The following is a 15,330-nucleotide window of genomic DNA, read 5'->3' on the forward strand; positions in this document are numbered from 1 at the left end:
TACAAAAGTACGAGTTTTATGTATGTGTATGTAGGCGATACATTTAATTTTTACTTCATGTATTATTTTAAATAGATTTTGATGGTGTGGTATTGGTTTGGAATAAAACGGATTCTTCCCCTGTCTCTAGGGGTGCATTGAAGCACTTCTAGGCAACTCGAGTGTCAAATACTGTTTCCAAAAGCGCTCCGTCTTCACATCTCCCCATCTCCCCGGTCGCTGTTTTTCCAGCACTGAAAGCGGCAAAGGGGTCAACAAGTTGGCAACTCTTAGCTCAAGCCTGCACAGTTAGTATGCAACAGCTAGCAGCCACTCCTCCCATATGCGTAGCCCGAGTTTAATAACAGGTTTTTTTTTTTTTTTTTGCTGTGAGTGATACAGCTTGAATCAAACACGCGTATTTCCCGTTCCTCTCCAAGCTCTCCGCACATTGCAATGCATCTCCCCTTCCTCTTAGTACACTTCTTGCTAATGTATTCACCTTCTCCGACTCCACGTCTTTAGACCCGAACATTTACATGTTCGTTTCCCATTGGATACTCGCTGGGAAGGTGGAGTTAGGATGGGAGGCTCTGAAGAGCATTCCGAATCGAGTTTGCGAAGAGCAGAAAAGCAACAACTCGAAGTAGTGAAGTGAGATTCAAAAGCGGAGAAAATAAAACTATTAAAAGTCCAGAAAGCTGCTTTCTAGACAGATTTGGATGGTAGTTTTTCACCAAGCGCAAAGGACAGTTAATTTCTGAGTCTGGTTAGGAGTGGGGTGGGGGGGATTCACTGATGGAACTTAACAGAGACGTGCGCTTTGGAAGAACTGTGCCTGGAAAAGAGTAGCAATACTAATCATTTTGCAAACGCGGGTCTGTTTCGTGTGTAGTTGGGGTTTGGATTGTTATGAGGTACCATGGCGTGGTGTGATCGTGGAGTTCAGATTTTGCTTACCACCGTGGGGGCCTTCGCGGCTTTCAGCCTGATGACCATCGCCATTGGCACGGATTATTGGCTCTACTCAAGGGCGCATATCTGCAATGCTACCAACATCAGCACGGACGAAACTCAACCCAAGAAAGCCAAAGGAGATCTAACGCACTCTGGGCTGTGGAGAGTGTGCTGTATAGAAGGTATTCCTTAAAACCGCTTTTCATGACAAAAGAGGCACTCGGTAGAATAAGAGGACAGTTGTGTGTATTATTGAACACGACCGTGGATGGTGAAGTTAACTAGGAGTATGGTTAGGGTTAGGGTAAAGTTAACTAGTAATATAGGGAGTAGATGATAAAGGATGACAGAAACAAGGGGTTTTGTTTGTTAATGAACGCGAGCAGGGAGACGGGCAGGTAGCAGAAAGGACACTAACGTGATTCGAAACAAAAAAAAAGGGAGATTGAGAAGAAGAAAAGGATTTGAATATGTCGTAAAACAGTTTTTTTAAATGTACTGGTACCAGAGAAGCTACACACGCAAAATGTTGATTAAGAAAAAAAGGGCGACAGCTCTATTGACGTTAATGATTAATTCGTGGGGTTGAATAGTGTGTTTGCTATTTAAATGCAGGGCAAATTTAAAAAGCATAACAAAAAATGCAAAAAAAAAAAAAAAAATCACACCATGTTGATGAAATCCTGAAATAAACGTAAATGGGGGATCTTTTGAACAAATTGTTGTAAAACAGAAGATATACAGACTAAACCTGTTAGCTCTCGTTTGGTTCTTTATTGTATTTGATGCTGTTGCTTGGCAACTGCATCTCTGAAATTGCTATGGAAACCATGACTAGGTATTCACATATACAGATCTAGACTATATATTATATATATATATATATATATATATATATATATATATATATATATATATATATATATATATATATATATACACACACACATACACACACTCATTAAATACACAATAAATAAAATGAGAAGTGAAGGAATGAAAATAATTTTTGCAGTAGCTCGGCTCAGGAGGAGAATGTTTTGAACGCGTCTGGGCTGGGAGTGCTTTTATTAAGCAAGTGGCTTTGCAATAGGATATTGAGGGAGGGATTATCAAAAGGGGGGCTTGTTGTTGTGACTTATCCTCCATTCAAACTACATTAGAATGTAACAAGAGGAAAGATGTGGTTCAATTACGCTGCAATACCTCATACATCTTGTAATGCCTTCTAAGGCGTTATTTCAGTGAATCAGCAGAATCTTACCTACAACGAGTCTTTTAGGTGTTTAGTTGCGCTTGCTTACTGGCCACATGTAAATTATATATGGAAGCCCAACATTTCAATCCTACACAGTTCAACGCAGTACCGCTGGATACTTTACAGTGAAGTAAACCAGAAGTCTAATCTATACTTAAGATCGTCGCCGGAGCCGGCAGATTGTAATCACAGTGACTCACAGGAGACTTAACTTAATAAACACGAGAGTTTCCCGGTTGAATTAATAATTAAACTCAATAAGGCAGTCTTTCGAAATGGATTACACCATCGAAATATATTCTTGGACAGGCGATGTGCAACATATTTAAAATGTCGATAAATGATAGAGGTTTAACGAATCGCTCATCAATGTAAAGTTTATAATCCTTTAAAAACACACACACACGCAGTGGTTTTGAGTATACAGTGCTTGTGAAAGGGACGCAGAGAAAGGTCCGAACACAAACACGCCCCGCTAACAAGAGTCAGGCAATGCGTTTTCACGGGCGGGTGTGGTGGGGAGGTTGAGAACGTGCCCTGAAATGAATATTGGCTCCAGTGAGGAGAACTCGATCAGTGCCCACGATGATTCACGTTTCAAAGGTGCCTTGTCAACACTGCATTGACAGCAGGACGATCGCGTTAGAACCGAATTCCGGTCAGGTCGCTGTCCACAGAGCGTGGTGCTGAACGTTAATATTCGAGACTTGGAAACCGTTGGGCTGAGATAAAGGCACACAGTTAAATAACAACACATTATTTGTTTTATAGAGGCTTCACAGTGTAACTGTTTCACCAGTCTAATATGTGTGAAATACAAAGCACAAAAATACAATTTTTTTTTTTTTGTCAACAGAATGTTTTGTCGTCCATAAGCATTTAAAGAGTACAGGATGACCAACCTTAGCACAAATTAACTCACGGCTCTGTGACAGCTATATAGATTAGAAAACAGACAGCAACACAACTTCAGAAGACTGTATACCATTAGGAACCATGTTAAACCCATTTTGAAAAACGACCCAAGATATTAAAAATGCACCAAACGCACGAACGTGGTCCTTTTTTTTAGTTTTCCCCTTTACCGTTTTTATTGTTTGAATTTCAAGCCACTGGATCGTTTTAATCAGACTGACAAAGGTGTGAATTGAGGGTGACAATAAGCACGTCCTATTATTGTAGATGTTATTTCAGATGTGTTGTGTGTTGAGTGCTTAAACTCCACTGCACTTCCAAACACTGCCCCTGTTAATGTCATGGGTGTAGCCAGCAAATGGTTGACTGTCCATAGTGTGTCGTCTCCTATCAGCCTTCAAGGTGATAAAGAATCCCCGGGGTCTCGCTTGGACTCCCCCTGTTAGAAAGGCAGCAATCAGTCGTTCAATAGGCAGCATGACAAGTTACTGTAGAGCTATCGCTCAGGGGCTTGAGGACAATCTGTAAGAGAATGCTGCCTCTCTAGATGTGGCAATACATCAGTGTATGTTATCACGGCAAGCAATACCAATTTCAAATGCAATGTTATGACACAGTGTTCAGGACGACAGGGTTAAACATCACTAATGGCATTATCTTTTCTGACAGTAGGTGGGACTCCATTGCACAGTCACATCCACATAAGGAAGACAATGACATGAGGCTCTGAGGATGAGTGTTACTGCAGTTATATGAAAATCCGTATCCTGTAATGGAATTCCATTCATTGCAGAGCGTTACAGACAGTGGACAAAGTACAGCATTTTGTTAGTTTGTTAGTGTGAGTAGGTGTACTGGAGCCTATTCATTTGGCTGTGTTCAGCTCAGTAGTGTTGCTATATTGTGGGTAAGCATTGCGTGACATGCGTGACAGTTGGGAGCTGGGTTTCGTCATCGTTTTTATATTCCGTACAGCACAGAGGTGGCTTCATTAAGTCACACACTTCTCATTGTTTTTCTGAAAGCTCTATCCGCCTGTTTTGTTTTGTTTGTTTAGTCCCGGGTTCAAAACTGTGTGACTGTGCAATTATCATTCTTTGATGGACGCATTTTGTTCAGAAATGGACTTCCCGGGGTTCACTCCCCCCTCTGTGTGTTTGCCAATCGTTTGTGATGGAAATGCAGTAGTGAAGGAGCGTGGAGGCTTGGATTAGCCACCAGGACCCTGCTTCCGGCTCAACTCTCAACTGAATGGAATGAGAGGAGCCTCAGGCTGCCCTGCCAGGTCTTGTTCTGGGGCGATGCATTGAGAAACAGAGAGAGGCAGAGAGACACAGAGTAAACACAGAGACACACTGATAAACAGAGAGAGACAGAGACAGACACCAACAGACTGAGATAAATGCTGAGACTGAGAGAGACACTGGGTAAACATTGAGATACAGAGACATTTATAAACACCAATAATCTGAACCCTTCTCCTCATATGGTCCTTGAGATTCTGGATCGTGTCACTTGTCAATCATCCCAGTTAGTTTAAAACAACTATATATTATATATTTTGTTTATATATATATATATATATTATATATATATATATATATATATATAAGTAGGAAACACTTAAATGGGCCATCACTCGCTTGTTGGATTCATTTGTTTTGTAAATGGAATTCCTTGGCAGGTGTTCTGTAATATATAAAAACTACATCTCCCTGTTGCAAACTATGATGGTCAAGACAAGAGATCATTGCTATAGTGATAATAGATGCATTGTTAGCAGGTGCTTCCATATCCAAGCCTGTACAAATGGCTAATGTCATTATTTTTAATATAGACATTTTTATCACGCTATAATCCTGCGTTCGTAGCGTTCCTTGACCCTCTCCCGCTCTGTATAAATCCCACACTGAGGACTATTTTCCACCTTGTTATCGTGGTGCTAGAGGGGGTGGGGGGATGGGAGCCTGTATCAAACAACAATGAAGATGTCAAAGCATCCTTGGAGACATTATGGAGATGTGATTCCTGGAACACAGTCCGGGTTGCCATGGAGAGGGTGCAGTCTGCAATGCACTCTGCTGGCAGACAGGACTTGTATGAGCCCTTCTACTGCTCTGCCCTGTCAGTAGGCTTTATTGCTGAACTATGAGTTGCCCATGCAAAGCACACATGACACCTGTAGCTAACAGGACCAGAACCAGCCATGCAAGCACCGGTACATGATTCAATGGGACCGAACAAAGGAAAAAGGAAAGAAAGAGAAAGCGAGAGCAATGCACCCTTCTGCTTGTTTAACTCCAATGGTATTGCAGCAGAAAGAGTTGCCTAGAATACCAATAGTAATTGTTCCTCACAAAATCCTTTTATAAATCTTACCTGTTGTGCACTTCCACTCCTTATATATTTATCTGAAATGTGAAAGAAACACAAGTTACAGTCAACATTTTGTATTTGACACTGAATCGTTTTCTGGTTTGAAACAGTTTTGGTACCAGTTCCAGAATACAGAACACTTCTGATCACCTGAAGATTCTATCTTTATTTTACATTCTAATTCCAAACTCACTCCTTTATGGAAGACATTCCTTTGAGACTGGAATGAGTTGAGCTGTGGTGCCCCAAGCAGGTACTGTTTACTGCGATCTGGAATTCAGCAAAAAAATAAAAGGAATTCATTCCCTGCCAAAAACCTTTCAACAACAAATCGCATGTATAACCAGCAATAGCATCCCGATGTTTCCATCAGGAATAATAAAGACATCGACCAAGATCTCTCGTGGAAACACTTGTCAAACAATTTCACAAGTTTCCTTTTTTAATATTTCTACTAAATATAGCCAGCATACAATATGGATGTAAATAAAGTAAGCTGTGGCTGGTCGTGTGATTTTTCAGTCACCAGATGATGGTCAGTAATTACAGATCAATTATCATGGTAATACCCTGATATTCTCTCAGGTTCGCTGGAATCTGGTTAATTAGGGTTAGGGTTGGGTTAGAGAGGCTCATTACTTCATAGCAATCATTATTACAGCTAATTATTGTCCAGTTAATATAAGCCAGATCGAAGCAACACCAAAGAAACAGTGACAGGATCCCCAGCCAGGCTCCCCTGATGCACCCTCTGTCTCCTCTCATGCTCTTTCATTCTGAACTGAATTACATGCCATAAATATTCCTATTCTGAAGCAGTATAAAACCAGCAGAACTAACTCAAACCCTAACAATAATTGAACCACTGCTTCCTGTAAGCTGTTTCTCCCTGGCTCTAACAATGTTGCAATTGTCTTTTTCCTCCCAGAGAATTTGCCTTTGGCTTTGCGCTTGCTTCCACACTAGGGTCCCTGATGTCTGAATCCTTCCTTAGTAATTTATCCCATATGTTAACTCATGGAAATTGTATTCCACTGTCTCTAGGCTGGTTTAGGGTTGCCATGTAAACTCTCGTCTGTTTGCAAGGTGTTTTGAGGCGTTTGCTGAGTGCTGTGGCAATGTATTACTGGAGAGACCAGACCCTTAAACACGAGCTGGGTGAGAGGGGGCTGCACTTTCTCCTCTTCACGACACTGTTCTATTCCAGGTATTAACAAAGGGAGCTGTTACAGAATCAACCACTTTCCAGATGACGATGACTATGATACAGACAGCTCAGAGTATCTCTTACGTACGTACTTTTCTTATCCTTTACTTCATTCTTTCTCGTTGTCTAACCATTTGCAAGTGAAAATGGGCAGGTTACACAAGGGGTAGCTATTGAATCATAAACGGTAAAGTTAACCCAAGACACAGCTTTTAGCACAGAGAGTAGAACAAGAGGGCATACATGGAAGTATGTTTAGATAGGAAGGTTGGAAGCATTTATTAATTCCGATAGTTAATGCATGGAATAGCCCACAAGGTGACACAGTAGCTTCTAAAACACTGGGAACATATGAGTGGAACATCTCAGCACCATGCACCACCTCCTTCTCTTGCATCTGTGTGGCCACAAAGCCGCAGGTGAAGGGCAGTGTTTATGTTTTGCAGGTATAGTGCGAGCCTCCAGTATCTTCCCCATCCTCAGTACCATCCTGTTGCTGCTGGGGGGTCTCTGCGTGGGGGCTGGGAGAATCTACAGCAGTAAAAACAACATCATCCTCAGTGCCGGGATTCTGTTTGTAGCAGCAGGTAGGAGACGAGCTGGATGCAGCAGATCAGCATGGTTCCATTCTGAGCTTTGTTCCAGGAACCCCTCCACCAGTATCAATGTCAAACCATGGTCATACTCGGGTAGTTCATTCTCACGCCACGGTGTCCAGGCTTTCTGATGTTATCAAAGCCAGCCTATTTATTTGGTTATGTGGTCAGAGGACCAAGGACACACCATGGACAGTCAGAGATGGGGCAGAGAGGACCATGCCCAGAGTGAGTCTGCTCCAGTCTTTTATTAACTGGAAAAGTCAATGACAGTGTTACAAGATATGAAGCAAACAGCTTGAGAGTGATTAAGAGCAGTTGAATTATTGGTTCAAGTTTTGATAAAATAGACAGATTGCTTTTCTTCCTTTTAAAAAATGGTTAATCAAAGGTCGGAAGAAAACGCTGATGAAAATAAATTCTTCAGGTTCGGTGGAACTGAAAATAGAATCGAGCATATTTATGGATATGTAGGTTCTACAAAATTTGTAGTCACTAGGCCTGATCTGTCAGAACATATGAAACTGGCAGAAACCCTGTAACGCAACGTGCTTGTAGTCTTTCAACATCAGTGAGAAATCAACAGAACTCAAGCTCAGTATAAATAAAATGAAAGCCACAAAGCTCAGACAGTGTCAGTGCTATTTCCGTCTGTTACTACATAGCTGAAACTGTTCAAAGATCATGCACTGTATCCCCGCCTTGGTTCAGAATAGTATCAAAGATGTCTACTGCAACAGAATAGCAAAAACAAAAAGCCTCCTGATCCTTTGCATTGAGATAATTTAGTTTTTTAACTTCAATGAATTTTTGCAGAGCAAAATTAAGTAAACTTAAGCTGGCTCCAGACTTCAAAAGTCATTTTAGCTGATGAAACAAACCAAAATATCAGGCCAATGAACAATAATGATGGATAAGCATAGCCAAGAGGGAAACACTTGATCCAGCCCCATACTGCCAACTAAACAACTGACCAAACAGCTGTGGTCTCTGTGGGGAATGAAAAGAAATGTTAAAAAAAGCGCTCCACATGGAGTGCAGGATTCACCCTATAGCCTGGAGATCACAGGTTCCAATCCAGGATATATCACAGCCGAGCTGCCAGATCTGTGTTGTCCTCCTGCCCTATAGGTCTGGTGGCCTCACTTTGGATCCACAGTGCAAAAAATGATAGATTGGGAGGAGTACATTTCGGAGGATGCATGTTCCAGCCACCCTTTCCTGAGTCGCCAGGTGGGGTGGGGGTGTTACGAGTGGTGAGCCGAGGATACAGATAATAATTGGGCTACCTTTTATATTAAAAAAAAAAAGAAAAAAGAATAGCCACCAAAAAATTAGGAAAAAGGAGAGGTATCAAAAGCCAGATTTTCATTCACTCTGTAAAAGTTCTGAAGTTGGCTGTCAGACGAATGATGACCAGTACTGGGCAATTTTCATTTTTGCATAGTTTAAATAAAGCCTTGCAAATAACATTTGGTATTCGAGAATCATTTTCCTGCTGTTTATTCTTTAAATAAGGGCTTATAAATTGTATGGGGGCGGTATGGAGTAGCAGCCGCACTGCTAAGAGCATTAAAATGGGCCGCTAACCCTAACCCTGTGCTTCTCTTCACCGCAGGCCTCAGTAATATCATTGGAATCATCGTTTACATCTCCAGCAACGCGGGGGACCCCAGTGACAAGAAGGACCAGGACAAGAAAAACCAGTACAACTACGGCTGGTCCTTCTACTTCGGGGCTCTGTCCTTCATCGTGGCCAAAACCATCGGGGTGCTGGCCGTGAACATCTACATCGAGAAGAACAAGGAGGTCCGCTTCCAGGCGCGTCGCGAGTTCATCAGGACCACCTGCTCCTCCTCCTCGCCCTACTCCCGCATGCCGAGCTACAGATACCGCCGGAGACGCTCGCGCTCCAGTTCCCGGTCCACAGAGCCCTCCCCCTCCAGAGAGGTCTCTCCCGCGGGGATGAAGATGCTTCGCTCGATGCCCATGACGGAGATCTCCATGTATACCCTGCCCAGGGACCCCCTGAAGGCTTCTACAGCAGCCTTGTGCAACCCGGAGCAGGACTTCCTGGAGGTTCACAACTGCTTCCAGACGGACCTCAAAGATGGGGGCAACAGGCGGACCACGCCTGTATGAGCAGATTGTATTATTTTAGTAGCAGAAGCCTGATTTTCTATGAGGTTCTGTAACAGATGGACAGGGAGACTCGCTGGTTTGCGGTGTGGCTACTATAGCGTAGAACCACCTGTTAGAAGCTTCTGTATCCAACGATCGTAGTAACGAATCTCGATGAATGGACACAAGTGAGGTTCACAAGGGACCAGGAGCCTGTGCGCTGGCGTTCAAATGTAAAAGTACAGGAAATCATTGTCACTGCCATTTTTAATAGCACTTTAATAGTGAAAGAAAGCTTAAGATTTTGTAGCAATATATCTCAGAACTGGCAGCAACTGTGGTTTTCTTTTCCTTCTTCGTCCCCACACCCTCACCCCTTTTAATTGTATCACTAGTGTCTGTTTTAGGATGTCTCTTTCCAACTCTACACTGTCTGAAGGTATATAAGTTGCACAGTATAAGCTGGTGCTAACTGAGATGTAGCTAGAACATACTGTACTAACCTTTCCCCCTCACTGATCGCTGCATCACATCCGCGCCAGGCTTGTTTGTCCTGTGTGGTACCAGTACGCTGCATTTCAGCTGCCGTCATCCTCCCACGTTCAACATGTCTCATGATGTGAGAACAACCTGTAGTAGGCAGAGGTTGCACATTTTTTTTTTTTTTTTTTAAAACGCTGCCTAAAATTATTCTTTCTATTTTATCTTCTGTGACACAAACCTCTCAAAAATTAATCTCAAGGATCAGCCGTCTAAGACAAGTTTAGCATGTTTGGTTAATTTCAATTGTGTGCTGAATTCAACGTCTTTCCTGAGTTAGGATGGTAGGCAAATATTAGAGCAGGACAACAGAGCACAGAACTCCCGAGAGTGAAGGAGCACATTTAGAGGGGGCTGGATGTGTTTGATCAGAGGCTAATAGGCTGTGAAGCAGAATGAAAGATATGCAATAATTAACAGAACTGTCCGTGGTCATCTTAAGAACTAGCACACCCGAGAGCTTGCTTGCTTTTCTTTTTTTAATTACAAAACATCTTGAGAGAGAGTAACCAATCTCTTACAAGGGATAAAGAAGATATTGAATTGCAAATACTGGAATCATTCACAGAACTGAAACAGATTGTAGGGCAGGTGGTTTTAATTGACTGTACTTATGAACCTCATAATTACAAGAAGACTACAAAGCTCAGTCAAAAACAGAGAGGGGGGCATTTGAAAGGAGAAATTGAATTAAAAATCCCAACTTTTATTTTGTATTATTATTTGTATCAATTCTGTTTTACTGTAGGTTTAACTTTAAGAAATCCTAAGCAATGTACAGAGGATGCTGTAACACACCTGATCTCTTCAATCTTACAGCTGTCATAGAAAAATAACATTTAATGTCTTCAAGTTAAAAGTTAACACCTGCTGTTTCTTCTTTTTATTTTGTAATTTATTGCACATTGTGGATGTGCTCGTCAGCTGGTATAGAAAACCATCACACTGCTTCGTATAAATGAAATCAGGGGGTGTTCTTTCTGTTGCTGTGTCGTGCCATTCTGTATTCTGTATTTCTTATTATATTGTACCTGTATCTTTTTTAAAGTGTGATTTATTCATGTTTATTGTTTCCAAGTGTTAAGTGAGTAAAAAGTCAATTCCCTCTGTCTTTTGATGAGTAAACTGAATCATCAAGGAAACACACACACACCTCTTGAGAGAGTGGAGATAGTGGTTTTGTTCTCTCAAGTCTGAATGACGATTCTCTGGGTTTCTCGGGGGTCTGCACGAAGCAGAAGTTTAATGCACCTCTTGAGAAAGTGGAGATAGTGGTTGTGTTCTCTCAAGTCTGAATGACGATTCTCTGGGTTTCTCGGGGGTCTGCACGAAGCAGCAGTTTAATGCACCTCTTGAGAGAGTGGAGATAGTGGTTTTGTTCTCTCAAGTCTGAATGACGATTCTCTGGGTTTCTCGGGGGTCTGCACGAAGCAGCAGTTTAATGCACCTCTTGAGAGAGTGGAGATAGTGTTTGTGTTCTCTCAAGTCTGAATGACGATTCTCTGGGTTTCTCGGGGGTCTGCATGAAGCAGCAGTTTAATGCACCTCTTGAGAGAGTGGAGATAGTGGTTGTGTTCTCTCAAGTCTGAATGACGATTCTCTGGGTTTCTCGGGGGTCTGCACGAAGCAGCAGTTTAATGCACCTCTTGAGAGAGTGGAGATAGTGGTTTTGTTCTCTCAAGTCTGAATGACGATTCTCTGGGTTTCTCGGGGGTCTGCACGAAGCAGCAGTTTAATGCACCTCTTGAGAGAGTGGAGATAGTGGTTGTGTTCTCTCAAGTCTGAATGACGATTCTCTGGGTTTCTCGGGGGTCTGCACGAAGCAGCAGTTTAATGCACCTCTTGAGAGAGTGGAGATAGTGGTTTTGTTCTCTCAAGTCTGAATGACGATTCTCTGGGTTTCTCGGGGGTCTGCACGAAGCAGCAGTTTAATGCACCTCTTGAGAGAGTGGAGATAGTGGTTGTGTTCTCTCAAGTCTGAATGACGATTCTCTGGGTTTCTCGGGGGTCTGCACGAAGCAGCAGTTTAATGCACCTCTTGAGAGAGTGGAGATAGTGGTTTTGTTCTCTCAAGTCTGAATGAAGATTCTCTGGGTTTCTCGGGGGTCTGCACGAAGCAGCAGTTTAATGCACCTCTTGAGAGAGTGGAGATAGTGGTTTTGTTCTCTCAAGTCTGAATGACGATTCTCTGGGTTTCTCGGGGGTCTGCACGAAGCAGCAGTTTAATGCACCTCTTGAGAGAGTGGAGATAGTGGTTGTGTTCTCTCAAGTCTGAATGACGATTCTCTGGGTTTCTCGGGGGTCTGCACGAAGCAGCAGTTTAATGCACCTCTTGAGAGAGTGGAGATAGTGGTTTTGTTCTCTCAAGTCTGAATGACGATTCTCTGGGTTTCTCGGGGGTCTGCACGAAGCAGCATTTTAAGGCGATCTTCTCTGGGGGTTTCATCGGGTGGCTGCACAAAAAAAAAAATAAAAACCTCTTGAGAGAGTGGAGATAGTGGTTTTGTTCTCTCAAGTCTGAATGACGATTCTCTGGGTTTCTCGGGGGTCTGCACGAAGCAGCAGTTTAAGGCACCTCTTAGCTGCTTTGGTATTTCTTCTCCAAGATTCAATTTGTCCCAGACCTAAATAACCAAAAACACAAAAAATAACTATAATCTCAGCATTATTCTTAAGTGTACAGGTATTTAAACAGCAACAATAATGCTCATCTGTGCAGATTTCTAACGCCATATCGTTCAAATCAACACCAGCTTGAAATATGAAAACTTCACTAAAGCTCAAGTTGTTACAATATTGAAAATGATGAGACATGAGTTAATTCACAACATGTTGATTTGACTAATAACTGATGAATTGAACTATGTAACCCCGGTTTTTAAGAAAGCTCTTCTCATTTGAATTGAGGGAGCCTCAACACATGCAAACTCTTATAAAGAAAGCGCTTCTCATTTGAACTGAGGGAGCCTCAACACATGCAAACTCTTATAAAGAAAGCTCTTCTCATTTGAACTGAGGGAGCCTCAACACATGCAAACTCTTATAAAGAAAGCGCTTCTCATTTGAACTGAGGGAGCCTCAACACATGCAAACTCTTATAAAGAAAGCACTTCTCATTTGAATTGAGGGAGCCTCAACACATGCAAACTCTTATAAAGAAAGCACTTCTCATTTGAATTGAGGGAGCCTCAACACATGCAAACTCTTATAAAGAAAGCGCTTCTCATTTGAACTGAGGGAGCCTCACCGGTGGAATGAATGGAATCCAGGGCCTGCAGGTGCAAAGTGTCCGGGCTCCATTCAGCTCTTTAACAGAGGAACAAAGCATACTCACAGCTATTATAATGATGTGTCTCAGCTGCAAACAGGCAACTAACCCTGAATTTAAACAGAAGATAGAGGTTCACTTTGTTTAAGAGATGTAACCCAAGCCTGGCACTGAAGCACATCATGCACATGGTTTATGTTACATTATATTCCTAAATTACAGAATATTCGATCTTCCAGGGTTTTTTTTTTTTTTTAAACTAAGTATTTTTACAGTTGTCTAATTAATACAGTGTCTTACCTGTCACTGTCACTGTTTACATGTGGCTGGAGAGAGAGAGAGAGAGAGAGAAGCACGGATCTTGTCATCACCAGAGCTCAGTGCAGCTCCATGAATCACAACACAGTCACAGCTGTCCATTCAATTACAACATTGCTGTATGCTTTCTGAACATTGTCTCCTAAATTAGTTCAAGCCAGGCAAAACTCCATGTCAGATCACATTCGTTAGAAAAGAAAGCAGATTTTCCAGTGGGCAACACTCCAGTAACAATAAAACTGATATAATTCATTAATTCATTGTTACTCCAGTAACAATAAAACTGATAATTCAGCACCTTTTTCAATATACACACACACACACACACACACACACACACACACACACACACACACACACACACACACACACACACACATATTTATTTATATATATTCAAATTAAATACTCAATTTAAAGGAATCCATATAGACCCAACCCCAATGTCCTTTTTATTTGAAAACCATACTTTAATTTCCCGTTTAGTGTCTTTTCCCATTCACTAACACTGAGTCGATTAAAAAGAAATATTCAGAATCAACAAGTTCATGTAATACCAATCCATCAACCTGTCCATATTTTAATAATAATAATAAAATACGTATTTAAAAAAAAAAAAATTACAATGATTAAATTATTGAAGAAACCGTTTCACATTTTCCTAAGGAAACGCTGTCATTAAAACTAGCTGCCATATAATTCTGAAACAGCTGCCACTACTGACACTCTCATCCCTGTATCATCAGAGTCTGGACAGGCTGAAAGAATTAGACACCTCACCCCTATAGCCAGCGTGTAGCTCCCCACGTAGAGACATACATGAGCACATGGCAATGATCGAGAAGCTGGACAGTCAGCGGGGTCGAAGGGTCTCCCCTCAGTGAGAGAGACCCAGGGGTGTCTCTCATCAACAATCCCTTGGAGGCACCGAATAGTTTGGAGGTTTCATTTCACATTTCAAGACTGTAATATTGAATCACTCGAGCCCTGGGATGGAGTAGTGCTGCTCATTTAAACCCAGGAGAATCTCCACCATCACAGAGAATATGACAGTGTGCACTGTCTGGGTGTGCTCTCCTTCCTAGCTTGCAAGATGCTGCTAGCACTCCAATTGAGTGGCGGGAGGGGCACACAGTATGATGGCTGGAATGCAGGGCCAGGATTTCACCTGCCAACAGATCTCCACAGCACTGGCGGGGCTCGGCTCTACTTGAGAGTTTGAGCAGTTTTTCTAAATGCGGCATTTCCATTTAATGAATCTCAAGCATGTTTTCAACACATGCTGATCATGCAGTGCATTTAAGTACGGGAGCAACCTATGAGTGGGAATCAGTAAAGGGGTTATTTAGTCTATAGGGGATTTCTGGTTCTTCTATTACTCGGTGTTCCAGAATGACACAAATATGAAATTAAATCTCTCTCGCTGTGCGTCACTCCCACTGAAGTCCCTGAGCAGCCCTGTCCTTGCCAGGATTTCTAATCAGAGCAGGACTGCTGTGCGAGTGAACCTGAAGAAAGAGATGCAATCACTTTGCTTTTCATACTGAACAGACACTGAATCGCAAGGATCTGATCTGGGATTTCTTCAAAAGGAAGTAACTGTTGAATCATTCACTGCAGAGGCTTTACAACAATCTTGCTCTAAAAATTAAATTACAAACCAGTTTCTGTTTCTTGTTGCATTTTCTGAAATACAGTAACTAATAGAGCTTTTCACACAAGGCAGGAAAGGTAATGAGATGCAACGCTTCCCCAGCCTGTACAGAACAAACCTCTACATGGAACTACTGTCTCC

The 15,330-nt window shown here is 42.0% G+C and overlaps 1 protein-coding gene and 1 long non-coding RNA gene across 3 annotated transcripts; one reads left to right on the forward strand and one right to left on the reverse strand.

The window, feature by feature from the left end:
* Positions 1 to 519: 519 nt before the first annotated feature.
* LOC121296363 (voltage-dependent calcium channel gamma-4 subunit-like) lies at positions 520 to 9,430 on the forward strand. Of its 2 annotated transcripts, XM_041221851.1 has the most exons (4): positions 521 to 1,118; positions 6,693 to 6,776; positions 7,139 to 7,279; positions 8,907 to 9,430. In XM_041221851.1, exons 1-4 carry the CDS (start codon positions 902 to 904, stop codon positions 9,428 to 9,430), a joined length of 966 nt encoding a protein of 321 aa, XP_041077785.1. In that variant the 5' UTR covers positions 521 to 901. The 2 variants fall into 2 exon arrangements, with proteins under 2 accessions (XP_041077786.1, XP_041077785.1); XM_041221852.1 differs by lacking the exon at positions 7,139 to 7,279 and having other exon boundaries at positions 520 to 1,118.
* Positions 9,431 to 12,236: 2,806 nt separating this feature from the next.
* On the reverse strand, positions 12,237 to 13,309 carry LOC121296368. Its single transcript, XR_005947055.1, has 3 exons — positions 13,197 to 13,309; positions 12,427 to 12,573; positions 12,237 to 12,278 (listed from the first exon to the last, which is right to left on the reverse strand). It is a non-coding gene; the product is annotated as an uncharacterized LOC121296368 (long non-coding RNA).
* Between the last annotated feature and the right edge of the window lie 2,021 nt (positions 13,310 to 15,330).

This window comes from Polyodon spathula, chromosome 21 (genome assembly GCF_017654505.1).
Source record: "Polyodon spathula isolate WHYD16114869_AA chromosome 21, ASM1765450v1, whole genome shotgun sequence".
NCBI lineage: Eukaryota > Metazoa > Chordata > Actinopteri > Acipenseriformes > Polyodontidae > Polyodon > Polyodon spathula.